The 16,869-nt window shown below is 45.3% G+C and overlaps 1 protein-coding gene across 1 annotated transcript in view; it reads right to left on the bottom strand.

Annotated features, from left to right (window-relative positions):
* LOC145504747 (NBPF family member NBPF20-like) overlaps positions 1-16,869 on the bottom strand; it is a 532,650-nt gene that overhangs the window by 450,073 nt on the left and 65,708 nt on the right. Inside the window, exons 18-24 of the mRNA XM_081486053.1 lie at positions 6,994-7,045; positions 5,895-6,109; positions 4,613-4,664; positions 3,795-3,970; positions 2,491-2,542; positions 1,392-1,606; positions 110-161 (exon numbers count right to left, since the gene is read on the bottom strand). Coding sequence (XP_081342179.1) covers positions 110-161; positions 1,392-1,606; positions 2,491-2,542; positions 3,795-3,970; positions 4,613-4,664; positions 5,895-6,109; positions 6,994-7,045 — 814 coding nt within the window. The remainder of the gene's footprint in view (positions 1-109; positions 162-1,391; positions 1,607-2,490; positions 2,543-3,794; positions 3,971-4,612; positions 4,665-5,894; positions 6,110-6,993; positions 7,046-16,869) is intronic.

Raw genomic sequence — 16,869 nt, 5'->3', positions numbered from 1 at the left:
TGGTGGGCAAAACTGACGACACAATACATTCAGCACTTTCTGTCTTTCCCCGGATCAGAGGTCTGCAGAGGTTATCACTGTACAGGAGCCCACAGATATTCAAAATTACCTCGGGGCCACAACCGCTGCTCCTTTCAGGTCATCGTGACCATTCTGGTTTTCTGCAAAGAAATTAACAGAAGAGTTATGTCAGGCAAATGCCTTTCCAAAACGCCCAATCCTGTGCCTATCTTCAGAATGTGGTAACAGGCTATTGAGACAGAAATAATCCAGGAGGCCCTAGAATGAGCCTCAGAAGAAGGCACTGGGTTTCCTTCTTGAGCCGTTGGACAAATTTCCTTGAGATGATATGTCATCGGCAGAGTATCCTGATCCCCAGTCTGTGCAAACAGCTAAATATATCCTTTTCCCCACAGTTCCTGGGGAACAACTTAATTATATCCTCAGCCTGCTATAATACTCAGGCTTTTTTCATCTGAAATGTTGTTTATTAATGGGATAAGTGATTTCACACTGAGATTAACTGGGAGTGGAATCCACACACCATCAAGTCAAATGAATCTCAAAGCTGCAAACAGAGGCCATTCATCAGGTTGGGAAGTTCCAGGGCCCTGTCTTCCCTCAGAGCTGCTGCTGCTGCTGCTAAGTCGCTTCAGTCGTGTCCGTCTGTGCGACCTCATAGACGGCAGACCACCAGGATCCCCCGTCGCTGGGATTCTCCAGGCAAGACACTGGAGGGGGTTGCCATTTCCTTCTCAATGCATGAAAGTGAAAAGTGAAAGAGAAGTCGCACAGTCGTGTCCCCATGGACTTCGCGACCCCATGGAGCCTACCAGGCTACTCCATCCATGGGATTTTCCAGGCAAGAGTACTGGAGTGGGTTCCCATTGCCTTTTCCGTTACCTCAGAGAAACATACCAAAAACTGACAGTGCGCATTACCTTCTGCTATCAGAAACTTCGAACAAGATAAGTCCAAGGAAAAGAGAGAGGCTATGGGTTGATAGACGTGAACGAAAGTCGTGACATCTCCAAAGAAATAAACAAGACTGCAAAAAGCCTTGGACAGGTGTAGGAACGCAGGGACATTACCCAGAAATGACAATTAAAGCATTTCCTGTGAGATAAGAGGTTCATTCAAAATTAGGAAGCCTTTGTACCTCCTGTGCCACAATTGCTAAGGTTCAGGTGAGTCTGGCTGGACCACCTTGGGTAGAGTGGTTTACCCCAGGGACAACCATGACAGGGAACTTAGAAAAGTTCATTCATAGAATGTCTCATTTTAAATGCAACTATAGAGTCTGGTTCAAATCAGGCTTCAGTATGGAAGCATAGGGTCTATCAAACGGGATCATTCTCCCAGAGTAGACTAACAGATATATCGAAGACTACCTGGGAGACCAGTCGAAATTTCATCCTCTTCAGCATGAGAGCAACCACAGGCTCCATCCATGGCAGACTCCACATTCTCTTCATCAAATGCAAATTTTCCATCACTGGAAGGCTGGTTGCAGGCAGAACCTTCCTGGAGAGTGGAAGGTACTGAAACACATTCATCTTGGGATTGCTGGAACACCACCTGCTTTTCAACATCCAGCAAGTTCACGCTGTGTCAGGTGGAGAAGGGATGACAGAAAATTAAGAGGATTCGACCCCAAGCTATCTGGCTGGTTTTCATGACAGGCATTGAGTTTGCTCACAGAAAGCAAAAGGGCAGTCCCCTTAAGGAGGGAAGTAACTCCTCCTGATGTGGAGTGGAGTGTGGGTGCCATGGGGTAGGAGAGAGACAGCAGGTTCTCTGGGCACTGGGCACACAACCAGCGGTTGAAGGAGGAGATGGAATTTTCCCTACATGCTAACGTCACCACCCCCAGCACACACAGAAGGCAGGGACAGTGGTTCAGACTTTTCTGCACAGATTGTATTGATCTGGATATCCTGTGTCCAAGTGAACACAGCTTTTAAGAAGTTAAAGATGTGTTTGAGTTTGGACTCTATTCCATTCAATTTTAAAATATTTCTTGGCACAAATATAGCTTCAAGATCAGTTTTTCAGAGTTGGAGAAAAAGGAGGTATAGACTAGATATTCTGCCTTCAAGAACTATTTTTTTCAATATTTTGTTGTAATATGAATATCGTTCGATTTTCCTCCCTTGAAATCAAATATTTACCAACATGCTGATGCCAAACCAGTGTAAGACCCATAGGCTCTCACCCTACTTTAACCACTCAGGAGAAAACACACGAATACAGGAACTCCCAGGTTTAGTTATTTCACCTGGGACAACTCACTGTACATTACTAAACTTGAAGGATTGAAAAACTGAAACGCACAAACTTGTGAAACATAAATAGACAACACTACTAAAGAGATACTTGCTGCTGCATGAATAGATGAAAGAGTTACATAGAGTACTTTCTATTTTTCTCTGGATCTGAGGTCTCCTGCTGTCACCACTGACATTCACAGCCCACAGATCTTCAAATTACCTGGGAAATGAGAGCTCTTGTCCACTCACTTGCTTGTGATCGTTTTCATTGTCTAGTAGGAAATTCAGAGACAGCAGGTCATGAGAAGCAAATCAGATCTCACACATATCTACTCAGGAAACACATATACAACAGGGACCTTAATATTCTAATTGCAAGAACATAATTCTTTAGCAAAGATATTCTAGGACACTTAAGTCGTATGAGAATTAGACTGGACTGCTTCCAGACCCATCGAGAAAATTTGCTGCTTGATCTGGTATCTCTCCCAACAGCCTTCGTTCTGAGTCTGTAGAAGCACTTAAAAATGTATTTTCCACAGAGATGCTAGAAAATGAGCTGAGTTATTTTCTAGAATTATCTCTATAGTGCTGCTTGGTCCCATCAGACTATGTGGTTGTTGATGGTTTAGAGGAATTTATACTTGAGACTAGAGTGATGGGTGAATTGTGAAAGCGTTAGCCGCTCAGTAGTGGCGGTCTCTTTGTGACCGCATGGACTATAGCCCACCAGGCTCCTCTCTGTCCATTGAATTCTCCACCCAAGAATACTAGAGTGGGTGCCATTCTCTTGTCCAGAGGATCTTCATGATACAGGGATTGAACCTGGGTCTCCTGCATTGCCGGCAGATTCTTTACCATCTGAGCCACCAGGGAAGCCCAGTGAAATCTATTAACCTTCAAATCAAAAAGAATCTTTGGTGCTACACAGAAACCATGACCATTTGAAGCTGGAGGAACTGCCAGAGCCCAGCCTTACTTCATGGAAACATCCAAGCAAGGCAATGGGACAGTTGTGTCTGTCTTGGGGTCAGATACCATCTTAGCTAAGACCTGCCAACATCGAGAAAAGGGAGACTGGGGCTGAGCACAGTAAAACACATGATGGAAATCACCTCTCCTTATAAAGAGGCAAGTCTGTCATCACTTCTGGAGAGGCCACGAACATTGACAAAAATTTAACTCATTGCGGGGAACAACACACTGGCTCCAAACGAGTTCTGACAGACACCTCCTGTGGATTTCCAGCTGAGGTGGTTGAGAGTTGTCACAAACGCTTTGTGTCAAATGCCTGATACTGGGGTCAGGGTGACAGAGACAAGCCCGGAGCCAAAAAATGAATGAGAGCTCCCTGACCCACCTGATGTCTGTACTTAAAACTCTACCACAGAGTCTCATCCAAATCACTGTCTACAGCGCTTCCAACAGGGATGACAAACCTCAGCACCCCAGAGGTGGGGAGTACGAAGCGTACAGAGTCTACCTGGGCATATAGGTGGAGTTCTATCACAAGAAAATACTCACTGGTTACATCTCGAGCATAAGACACATCCACGTCCTCAGGTGAGAAGATGGCATTGCTCCGATAAGGCCAGAAGGAGTCTGACAGGTCAGGAAGAACTGAGTAAGTCAGGTAGTGTTCATCTAGAGAGTCCTGTGGGACTCCATTCTCTATCATCTGTGGCAGCTGTCTGTTGAACCTGGTGGGGAGGGACGGCAAAAGATTAAGCCAAGACTTATCAGAAACTGTACAGTCCTATCTGGTTTTGATGGAATGTTTGAGTGGTGAAGCCAAGGGTCTGATCCATGACAGGGAGAAAACTCTGTTTTGTGTGTGAGACACAGCGTGGTTTCACAGGGGCAGAAGAGGGAAAAAGCAGTAGGTGCTCAGTGGTCTGACCAAATAACAGGCTGATGAACAGACAGATTTCTCTGTGATGGTACAGTCACGCCTCACATACAGGGACACGGAGTAGTGGCTTTCACACTTCCACTTACATGGCATTGACATTACTATGCCACACATGCCAGCATGCTAACACCAAACATATAGCAGATATGCATCTCACTCTAGAAACCACACCTGATATAAAAATTGAGTGCAAAAAAATCACTCTGACTTAGTTCACCTGGGTCGACTGACTTGGGTTTGAAACTTGACCAGTAAATAAGAAATTGGAAACAATATAAGTACCACAGTGAAAGCAGAGAACATTATGAAAAAGAATAATAGTGGTGGGCAAAACTGACGACACAATACATTCAGCACTTTCTGTCTTTCCCCGGATCAGAGGTCTGCAGAGGTTATCACTGTACAGGAGCCCACAGATATTCAAAATTACCTCGGGGCCACAACCGCTGCTCCTTTCAGGTCATCGTGACCATTCTGGTTTTCTGCAAAGAAATTAACAGAAGAGTTATGTCAGGCAAATGCCTTTCCAAAACGCCCAATCCTGTGCCTATCTTCAGAATGTGGTAACAGGCTATTGAGACAGAAATAATCCAGGAGGCCCTAGAATGAGCCTCAGAAGAAGGCACTGGGTTTCCTTCTTGAGCCGTTGGACAAATTTCCTTGAGATGATATGTCATCGGCAGAGTATCCTGATCCCCAGTCTGTGCAAACAGCTAAATATATCCTTTTCCCCACAGTTCCTGGGGAACAACTTAATTATATCCTCAGCCTGCTATAATACTCAGGCTTTTTTCATCTGAAATGTTGTTTATTAATGGGATAAGTGATTTCACACTGAGATTAACTGGGAGTGGAATCCACACACCATCAAGTCAAATGAATCTCAAAGCTGCAAACAGAGGCCATTCATCAGGTTGGGAAGTTCCAGGGCCCTGTCTTCCCTCAGAGCTGCTGCTGCTGCTGCTAAGTCGCTTCAGTCGTGTCCGTCTGTGCGACCTCATAGACGGCAGACCACCAGGATCCCCCGTCGCTGGGATTCTCCAGGCAAGACACTGGAGGGGGTTGCCATTTCCTTCTCAATGCATGAAAGTGAAAAGTGAAAGTGAAGTCGCACAGTCGTGTCCCCATGGACTTCGCGACCCCATGGAGCCTACCAGGCTACTCCATCCATGGGATTTTCCAGGCAAGAGTACTGGAGTGGGTTCCCATTGCCTTTTCCGTTACCTCAGAGAAACATACCAAAAACTGACAGTGCGCATTACCTTCTGCTATCAGAAACTTCGAACAAGATAAGTCCAAGGAAAAGAGAGAGGCTATGGGTTGATAGACGTGAACGAAAGTCGTGACATCTCCAAAGAAATAAACAAGACTGCAAAAAGCCTTGGACAGGTGTAGGAACGCAGGGACATTACCCAGAAATGACAATTAAAGCATTTCCTGTGAGATAAGAGGTTCATTCAAAATTAGGAAGCCTTTGTACCTCCTGTGCCACAATTGCTAAGGTTCAGGTGAGTCTGGCTGGACCACCTTGGGTAGAGTGGTTTACCCCAGGGACAACCATGACAGGGAACTTAGAAAAGTTCATTCATAGAATGTCTCATTTTAAATGCAACTATAGAGTCTGGTTCAAATCAGGCTTCAGTATGGAAGCATAGGGTCTATCAAACGGGATCATTCTCCCAGAGTAGACTAACAGATATATCGAAGACTACCTGGGAGACCAGTCGAAATTTCATCCTCTTCAGCATGAGAGCAACCACAGGCTCCATCCATGGCAGACTCCACATTCTCTTCATCAAATGCAAATTTTCCATCACTGGAAGGCTGGTTGCAGGCAGAACCTTCCTGGAGAGTGGAAGGTACTGAAACACATTCATCTTGGGATTGCTGGAACACCACCTGCTTTTCAACATCCAGCAAGTTCACGCTGTGTCAGGTGGAGAAGGGATGACAGAAAATTAAGAGGATTCGACCCCAAGCTATCTGGCTGGTTTTCATGACAGGCATTGAGTTTGCTCACAGAAAGCAAAAGGGCAGTCCCCTTAAGGAGGGAAGTAACTCCTCCTGATGTGGAGTGGAGTGTGGGTGCCATGGGGTAGGAGAGAGACAGCAGGTTCTCTGGGCACTGGGCACACAACCAGCGGTTGAAGGAGGAGATGGAATTTTCCCTACATGCTAACGTCACCACCCCCAGCACACACAGAAGGCAGGGACAGTGGTTCAGACTTTTCTGCACAGATTGTATTGATCTGGATATCCTGTGTCCAAGTGAACACAGCTTTTAAGAAGTTAAAGATGTGTTTGAGTTTGGACTCTATTCCATTCAATTTTAAAATATTTCTTGGCACAAATATAGCTTCAAGATCAGTTTTTCAGAGTTGGAGAAAAAGGAGGTATAGACTAGATATTCTGCCTTCAAGAACTATTTTTTTCAATATTTTGTTGTAATATGAATATCGTTCGATTTTCCTCCCTTGAAATCAAATATTTACCAACATGCTGATGCCAAACCAGTGTAAGACCCATAGGCTCTCACCCTACTTTAACCACTCAGGAGAAAACACACGAATACAGGAACTCCCAGGTTTAGTTATTTCACCTGGGACAACTCACTGTACATTACTAAACTTGAAGGATTGAAAAACTGAAACGCACAAACTTGTGAAACATAAATAGACAACACTACTAAAGAGATACTTGCTGCTGCATGAATAGATGAAAGAGTTACATAGAGTACTTTCTATTTTTCTCTGGATCTGAGGTCTCCTGCTGTCACCACTGACATTCACAGCCCACAGATCTTCAAATTACCTGGGAAATGAGAGCTCTTGTCCACTCACTTGCTTGTGATCGTTTTCATTGTCTAGTAGGAAATTCAGAGACAGCAGGTCATGAGAAGCAAATCAGATCTCACACATATCTACTCAGGAAACACATATACAACAGGGACCTTAATATTCTAATTGCAAGAACATAATTCTTTAGCAAAGATATTCTAGGACACTTAAGTCGTATGAGAATTAGACTGGACTGCTTCCAGACCCATCGAGGAAATTTGCTGCTTGATCTGGTATCTCTCCCAACAGCCTTCGTTCTGAGTCTGTAGAAGCACTTAAAAATGTATTTTCCACAGAGATGCTAGAAAATGAGCTGAGTTATTTTCTAGAATTATTTCTATAGTGCTGCTTGGTCCCATCAGACTATGTGGTTGTTGATGGTTTAGAGGAATTTATACTTGAGACTAGAGTGATGGGTGAATTGTGAAAGCGTTAGCCGCTCAGTAGTGGCGGTCTCTTTGTGACCGCATGGACTATAGCCCACCAGGCTCCTCTCTGTCCATTGAATTCTCCACCCAAGAATACTAGAGTGGGTGCCATTCTCTTGTCCAGAGGATCTTCATGATACAGGGATTGAACCTGGGTCTCCTGCATTGCGGGCAGATTCTTTACCATCTGAGCCACCAGGGAAGCCCAGTGAAATCTATTAACCTTCAAATCAAAAAGAATCTTTGGTGCTACACAGAAACCATGACCATTTGAAGCTGGAGGAACTGCCAGAGCCCAGCCTTACTTCATGGAAACATCCAAGCAAGGCAATGGGACAGTTGTGTCTGTCTTGGTGTCAGATACCATCTTAGCTAAGACCTGCCAACATCGAGAAAAGGGAGACTGGGGCTGAGCGCAGTAAAACACATGATGGAAATCACCTCTCCTTATAAAGAGGCAAGTCTGTCATCACTTCTGGAGAGGCCACGAACATTGACAAAATTTTAACTCATTGCGGGGAACAACACACTGGCTCCAAACGAGTTCTGACAGACACCTCCTGTGGATTTCCAGCTGAGGTGGTTGAGAGTTGTCACAAGCGCTTTGTGTCAAATGCCTGATACTGGGGTCAGGGTGACAGAGACAAGCCCGGAGCCAAAAAATGAATGAGAGCTCCCTGACCCACCAGATGTCTGTGTTCCATAATAGTCCCGTTTCCCTGGTTTCAGCTAAGATGTGTCTATACAACCTGTCCTTAGAGATGACCTTCCTTGGTCTACTCGGCTTGTGAGGAGAAATAATATGGGGGCTACCTGAGATATTGCTTGGAATTTCATCTTCTTTAGCATGAGAGCAACCAGCGGCTCCATCTGGACCAAGGTCTACTTCCAGTTCATTAAATTTCAATGTATCATCACTGCGAGGCTGGGGGCTGTCAGAACTTCCTTGGAAAATTGAAGGCATCAAGGCACATTCATCCTTGGATTCTTCAGGCACTTCCTTCTTTTCAGCCTCCTGCAGCTCCATGCTGTGCCAGATGGGAAAGGAATGAGAGAAAATTAAATGGAGAAGATCTGACCCCAAGCCATTCTGGCTGCTTTTGACAGGAGGCATGGGGAGTGGTCACAGAGAGTAAAAGAGCAGGCCCCTTACAGACAGAAGGAGCTGTCCTCTCTCATATGAAGTGGAGTGTGTCAGTCTGGGGATGGCAGAGGGAGACAAGCAGGTACCCTACATTCCGGCCACAAACCTCTGATGAGGAAGGAGATTCAACCATCCCAGGATGGGACTTTCAGGAACAGGAAGCACAAACGAACTTCGCACCAAGTGCTTCCCCCGGGTCCTAATCCATGTTGAATATAAGGTGAAGTAGTCAAGTGAATCGGAGAAGGCAATGGCACCCCACTCCAGTACCCTTGCCTGGAAAATCTCATGGACGGAGGGGCCTGGTTGGCTACAGTCTATGGGGTCGCTAAGAGTCGGACACGACTGAGCGACTTCACTTTCACTTTTCCCTTTCATGCACTGGAGAAGGAAATGGCAACCCACTCCAGTGTTCTTGCCTGGAGAATCCCAGGAACGGCGGAGCCTGGTGGCCTGCCGTCTATGGGGTCGCACAGAGTCGGGCACGACTGAAGCGACTTAGCAGCAGCAGCAGCAGTCAAGTGAATAAGGGCTTCCCCGGTGGCTCAGTGGTAAAGAGGCCTGCCAATGCAGAGATGCGGCTTCGAACCCTGGGCCAGGAATATCCCTTGGAGAAGGAAATGGCAACCCACTCCAGTCTTCTCCATGGGAAAAAGCAATGGACAGAGGAGCCTGGCATGCTCCAGGCCGTGGGGTCACAAACATTCAGAGACAACTGAGCAACTGAGCATGCACAGTGAACCGAATACAGATATTAAAGCCTGATAGACTCTCGGAGATGTTCTACCTTCTCTTTAGGAACACAAAGGCCTGCAAGGCCGCTTTCACTTACTATTGTCAAGGAAAACCAATTTTGTTTTGCACAGTTGTCCTGCGGTTTCATTTTTCTAATTGCTTCTCTACTAATTCTGTTGCTAGTTACCTTCCTTGCAAGGCTCTAAAACACCTGTGTAGAAATAGATATTTATCTCACTTGGCCTTCCTTTAGAAGAGAACAGATACTCTCTGTGTGGAAAGGAAATCCTAAGGGTGCTGCATTCACCTTGGGTCATACATACACGTAGCACAGAGACAGCAGACAACCAAGTTACAGGGACATTTCCATGTGGGTGGAGCGAAGTAAATGAATCCCAGCTGCAGTTGTGCTTATACTTACATCTGGCATGTGACTCTCTTGAGGTACTTATTGTTCTTTTGTGACCCTGTCCACATTTTCCCTACACGTTACCAGCTCCTGATAGAAAGACTGAAAACCACAATCACAGAAAACTAACCAATCTAACCACATGGACTACAGTCTTGTCTAACTCAATGAAACTATGAGCCATGCCGTGTAGGGTCAGGGTGGAGAGTTCTGACAAAATGCGCTCCACTGGAGAAGGGAATGGTAAACCACTTCAGTATTTTTGCCTTGAGAACCCCATGAACACTATGAAAAGGCAAAAAGATAGGACACTGGAAGATGAATTCCCCAGGTGGGTAGGTGCCCTATATGCTCCTGGAGATCAGTGGAGAAATAAGTTCCGAAAGAATGAAGAGATGGAGTCAATGCAAAAACAACACCCAGTTGTGGATGTGACTGGTGATGGGAAGCAAGGTCTGATGCTGTAAGAAGAATATTGCATAGGAACCTGGAATGTTAGGTCCGTGTTTCAAGGCAAATTGGAAGTGGTCAAACAGGAGATGCCAAGAGTGAATGCCAACATTTTAGGAATCAGCGTCCTAAAATGGACTAGAATGGGTGAATTTAACTCAGATGACTATTATATGTACTACTGTGGGCACGAATCCCTTAGAAGAAGTGGAGTAGCCATCATAGTTAACAAAAGAGTCCAGAAGCTAGTACTTGGATGCAATCTCAAAAACGACAGAATGATCTCTGTTCCTATCCGAGGCAAATCATTAAATATCACTGTTATCCAAGTCTATGCCCCGACCAGTAATGCTGAAGAAGCTGAAATTGAAAGGTTCTATGAAGACCTACAAGACCTTCTAGAACTAATACCCATAAAAGATGTTCTTTCCATTACAGGGGACGGGAATGCAAAAGTAGGAAGTCAAGAAACACGTGCAGTTAACAGGCAAATTTAGCCTTGGAGTACAGAATGAAGCAGGGCAAAGGCTAATCGAGTTTTGCCAAGGGAACACACTGGTTATAGCAACACCCTCTTCCAACAACGCAAGAGAACACTCTACACATGGACATCACCAGATGGGCAACACCAAAATCAGACTCTGGGAGTTGGTGATGGACAGGGAAGCCTGGCGTGCTGCGGTTCATGGGGTCCCAAAGAGTCGGACACTACTGAGCAACTGAACTGAACTGAACTGATATTCTTTGTAGCCAAAGGTGGAGAAGTTCTATCGAGTCAGCAAAAAGAAGATCGGGAGCTGACTGTGGCTCAGATCATGAACTCCTTATTGCCAAATTCAGACTTAAATTGAAGCAAGTAGGGAAAACCATTAGACCATTCAGCTATGACCTAAATCAACTCCCTTATGATTATACAGTGGAGGTGAGAAAGAGGTTTAAGGGACTAGATCTGATAGAGTGCCTGATGAACTATGGACAGAGGTTTGTGACATTGTACAGGAGACAGGGATCAAGACCATCCCCAAGAAAAAGAAATGTAAAAAACCCAAATGGCTGTCTGAGGAGGCATTACAAATAGCTGTGAAAAGAAGAGAATCAAAAAGCAAAAGAGAACAGGAAAGATATTCCCATTTGAATGCAGAGTTCCCGAGAATAGCAAGGGGTGATAAGAACACTTTTCTCAATGAACAGTGCAAAGAAAGAGAGGAAAACAATAGAATGGCAAAGGCCAGAGATCTCTTCAAGAAAATGAGAGGTAGCAAGGGAATCTTTCATGCAAAGATGGGCTCAATAAAGGGCAGAAATTGTATTGACCTCACAGAGCAGAAGATATTAAGAAGAGGTGGCAATAATACACGGAAGAATTATACAAAAAAATTTTCATGATCCAGATAACCAAGATGGTGTGATCACTCACCTAGAGCCAGACATCCTGGAATGTGACGTCAAGTGGGCCTCAGGAAGCATCACTACAAACAAAGCTGGTGGAGGTGATGGAATTCCAGGTGAGCTATTTCAAATTCTAAAAGATAATGCTGTCAAAGTGCTGCACTCAATAGGCCAGCAAATTTGGAAAACTCAGCAGTGGCCACAGGACCGGAAAAGGTCAGGTCTGATTCCAATCCCAAAGAAAGGCAATGCCAAAGAATGCTCAAACTACTGCACAATCGCACTCATCTCACACGCTAGTAAAGTAATGCTCAAAATTCTCGTAGTCAGGCTGCAAGAATACATGAACCGTGAACTTCTAGATGTTCAAGCTGGTTTTAGAAAAGGCAGAGGAACCAGAAACCAAATTGCCAAAGTTTGTTGGATCATCGAAAAAGCAGAGAGTGCCAGGAAAATATCTACCTATGCTTTATTAACTATGCCAAAGTCTTTGACTGTGTGCCTCACCACAAACTGTGGAAAATTTTGAAAGAGATGGGAATACCAGACCACCTGACAGGCCTCTTCAGAAATCTGTATGCAGGTCAGGAAGCAACAGTTAGAACTGGACATGGAACAACGGACTGGTTCCAAACAGGAAAAGGAGTACATCAAGGCTGTATATTGTCACCCTGCTTATTTAACTTATATGCAGAGTACGTCATGAGAAATGCTGGGCTGGTTGAAGCACAAGCTGGAATGAAGATTGCCAGGAGAAATATCAATAACCTCAGATATGCAGAAGACACCACCCTTATGGCAGAAAGTGAAGAAGAACTGAAGTGCCTCTTGATGAAAGTGAAAGAGGAGAGTGAGTAAGTTGGCTAAAACTCAACATTCAGAAAGCTAAGACGAAGGCGTATGGTCCCATCACTTCATGGCAAATAGATGGGGAGACAGTGGCACCAGGGGCAGACTTAGATTTGGGGCTCTAAAATCAGTGCAGATGGTGACTGCAGCCATGAAATTAAAAGGCGCTTACTCCTTGGAAGAAAAGTTATGACCAACCTAGATAGCATATTAAAAAGCAGAGACATGACTTTGCCAACAAAGGTCCATCTACTCGAGGCTATGGTTTTTCCAGTAGTCATGTATGGATGTGAGAGTTGGATTATAAAGAGAGCTGAGTGCCGAAGAATTGATGCTGTTGAACGGTGGTGGTGCAGAAGACGCTTGAGAGTCCCTTGGCCGGCAAGGAGATCCAACCAGTCCATCCCAAAGGAAATCAGTCCTGAATATTCATTGGGAGGACTGATTTTGAAGCTGAAACGCCAATATTTTGGCCACATGATGCAAAGATCTGACTCATTTGAATAGACCTTGATGCTGGGAAAGATTGAAGGCAGAAAGAGAAGGGGATGACAGAGGGTGAGAGGGTTGGATGGTATCACCAACTCAGTGGACATGAATTTGAGTAAACTCGAGGAGTTGGTGATGGACAGGGAGGCCTGGTGTGCTCAGTCCATGAGATCACAAAGAGTCGGACATGACTGAGTGGCTGAACTGGACTGATAGTTAATTGTTACCTGGGGGTTAGTGTTTCTTGTGCTTGTTCAGCCTCTTCGTCTTCACAAATTTCTGCAAACAAAATCAGAAATATCCAGTCAGCTTCTAGTCACTTCCCCCATCACAAACACAGGGACTCATATGGTCACAGAGTCATAAATATCTATGTACGAATTAGTACTGTATGGAAGTTTTAATGCATTGTCTTTAAACAACTGCCCAAGCATGGACTTCTGATCCAACAGGCAGTGTGTTTCTAAACTGGTAGATCATCCTCAGGACACCTTCTGCTTGAAATTGGGCAATCATTTAAATGGTCTTTTCTTCCTGGTATCACCTCACATTGTCCACCTTCCATCTCCACTTCTACAAATGTATCATCCATCCTGACACAAATTCTGCCAAAGACACAGCGTCTATAGACCTTCTCAGGTCTCACAAGATGCCCTCCTTTCTCTAAGGAGAACAACCATGTCCCACAGCCCTCCATCTGGCAACATCCTGGCTCTTCAAGGTGGCTTTTGTGTATTATCTGGGAAAGCCTCTCTATGGAAAGTGCTCCATCTGCCCAACACCAAGACCAACTCCATCACGTACCTTATCCAACACCACAAAGTGAAGGGCTTTCTTTTTTCTGCAGTGTATTTGTAAATATTCCCAAATTTCATCACTATAGCTACTAGCAATAGATTATTTCACCCAGTTTACAGATGAGAAGAGTTACTAACATAAGGAAAAGCAATCGTTCTCACATATTGATAAACACAGCACTCAGCCTGGAACCTGGGAACTTCCAAGCTTCCTCTAGGGCTCTATTCACTCTAACAAGCTGTCTCCTGTCACCTCCATCTTTTTGTGCTTTAATGCTGGCTGGATGTTTCCTCCTGCCTCAGTGGCCATGGTCCATCAGGGAGGAAGCCGACAAGTGGGATATAATGACCTCCACCCTGTGCATTTCTCCATTGTCCTCTTACTTAGACAATCCTGCTCCTACAAAGCCCCAAAGAGGACACGAACCAGGAAAGCTGATCAACATTCGTACTGGAGCTGTTCATCTCATCAACTGGGGACCTAGGAAAGGATCAGTGCTCTCAGGGTCTGTGGCCCCCTCACCTGGGCTGAGCTTGCAGGCAAGGCGCTCTGCCAGGCGGTATCCCTCAGACAGGCTCTCTCGGAAGCCCTGCCCCTGGTGCTTGTCCAGGTCATTGTGGGTGAGGAGGTCCTTGAGGTGCTGCCTGAGCAGGACAGAGTCATCTTTCCCATCCTGTAGTGTCTGCCGTAACTGGGTCAGCTCTCGTGCCTGACTTCGAATTAGGATCTCACAAGTCCTAGGTGGAACAGAAGACACAGTTGTAAAAGGCAAAAAGTTAGATGAAAGACACTTAGGGATTTCTGTGAGAACAACCCCAAGGAGACCTTTAAACCGAATTCTGGCACATATCTGACGACTGGCTCAGGCACTCAGTCGTGTCCGACTCTTGCGACCCCTATAGTGTACCAGTCTCCTCTGCCCATTGCATTATCCTGGCAAGAATACTGGAGTGGGTTGCCATTTCCTACTCCATATCTGATGACTGGCCTATGTCAAAGAGAAAGAAGGTAAACAAAGGTTTCTTCTCTATCAGAAAGTACTCCTGTAAGATTCCGTGACATTCCATTCATCTTGTCCTTCTGTAAAGATATCCTACTGTCTTCCCTGGTGGCTCAGCTGCTAAAGAACCTGACTGACAATTCAGGAAACACAAGAGGTGCAGGTTTGATCCCTAAGTCAGGAACATTCCCTGGAGAAGGAAATGGCAATCCACTCCAATATTCTTGCCTGGAAACTTCATGGACAGAGGAGCCTGGTGGGCTACAGTCCATGGGTCATAAAGAGTCACTACTGAGTGCACATGCATGCATCAATGTCTTCCTAAATCTGCATCACGACGATGTCTCTCCAGTTCCTCACTCGGCCATGCCCATTTGCATTAAAAAATACACAAAGTAGTTTCTGTATTTTTAATCTGGCAACACAAAGTACTGTCCAGTGAATGACACACAGCCAGATATAGAGTGTGGACAAGTATATCCGGGGTGAGTTGGAAAGAACAGAAGCATGACAGGGTGAAGAAAGCATTCCAGGATGGAGTCAGGCAGGAGGGGGGTGTGGTTTAAAGGCAAATAGGGTACCGATGGCACAACGCTGTGAATGAGCCAAGTGCCACTGGTTCACTTGAATGTAGTGAATTTCATGATGAGATTCAAGGCAATAGTTGATTGAAAAGCAAAGTAAATTCCTTCCTGAATAACAACTGGAGTCCATAATTCACCAACTGGTATTCTCCACCTATTTGATAAGACTGTGCCCTGTGCCTGCCATGAACATTCCTGCCCTCCTTACCTCAGCCTTTCATCAAGTGTTGGCTTCTCTGCCGGCCTCGGCACCTCAAATGGCAGCTTCTCCCCCAGCACGGATTCAACAATGTCGTTATATGCTCCACACTCTGAGGAAAGAGAGACACAGCCTCAGGGAAAGCTGGCCTTGCTGCTGTGGTCACTGTCTTCAAGGGAGGAGGACAGACCACCTTAGTGGTGGAGGTAACTCTTTTTCCAGTCTCTATGGAGAGATTGCCACATCTGATTCCTTAGCATCTGAACCGAGGTGACTCCCCATTTTAGAGCTGAAGAAAGAGAAGCTCCAAGACACAGAAAGTAACTAGACAAGATGAACTGCCATTTGACAAAGTCAGAATTCACATCCCCTGAGAATGACCCTGAATCCTGGGCCACTGAACCAAGACCTGCAGCCTCTGAGGTGAGACACTGAGCAGGGGCCTGGGCTGGCGATCCCTGTGTGGTTGGGAAGGCTCCTAGGACTATAGGACTGATGGTTCCCTTCTGCTGGGATTTCAATAATGAACACGTGTCTCAAGGTGTAAAACTCACCTGGACATACTTGTGTGAAATAGAATACATGAAATCATAAGGACGTGAAAGAGATATGCCCAAACACTGAGAAAGTCTGTGTTATTAGGAACAGTAGAACTATGAACTACGTGTATTTACACTGAGTAGGCACTATTGTCAGGGCTTTGTCAGATTTACTCAGTACGCACTACAACGAAAACCCTAGTTACTATTACAACACCACACACACAGAGGAGGAACCAGAGACACAGAAAGGTTCCCAACAGGGATGTGAGCCCAGGAAACCTGGCCCAGAGTCCATGTCTTTCACACTGTGCTGTGGTGACCTCCACACCAGGGTCCTGGTGAGACATCTCTTCTTCACCAGCCTCACAATTTCTTTCTTAGAATTTTGTGACTATCATAAGGAGCGGTATAAATAATACTGAGTTTGTCCTTTGCCCAAAGCTCATCATTTCACTTTCTTAAATAGTAGGCTTTCCTTCTTTCTTGTCTCTGTGTCAATCATTTTTCATTAACTCCCTCATTGCTTCATTGAAAATGATTGTAGTAAAGTGACACAGACACAAGTTGTCAAGATTCCTCTCATCCCCTTGTTGTGCATGTACCCTGGACATGACTTCTTTTCCTTACTCCAGGCCCCTCTTACTGAACAGGCAAAAATGATTCCCATTGCCAGGCTGACTGTGGGTGCAGAGGGCCTCCTCACACTCTGCCTGGGTTTTTACTGTGGCTGGTGATCTCCCCCCACTTACCATCATCCTCATGTTGGTCACACAGCTTATAGCACACACTCAGGGTCCCCCGGACTCCTGGTCAACCTGCATCACCAAAGTTGCA

This window comes from Giraffa tippelskirchi, chromosome 5 (assembly GCF_054371585.1).
Source record: "Giraffa tippelskirchi isolate mGirTip1 chromosome 5, T2T-mGirTip1v1.2.pri, whole genome shotgun sequence".
Taxonomy (NCBI): Eukaryota; Metazoa; Chordata; class Mammalia; order Artiodactyla; family Giraffidae; genus Giraffa; species Giraffa tippelskirchi.
Note: the sequence above shows the minus strand (reverse complement) of the source record. Positions and strands in the feature narration are given on the sequence as shown.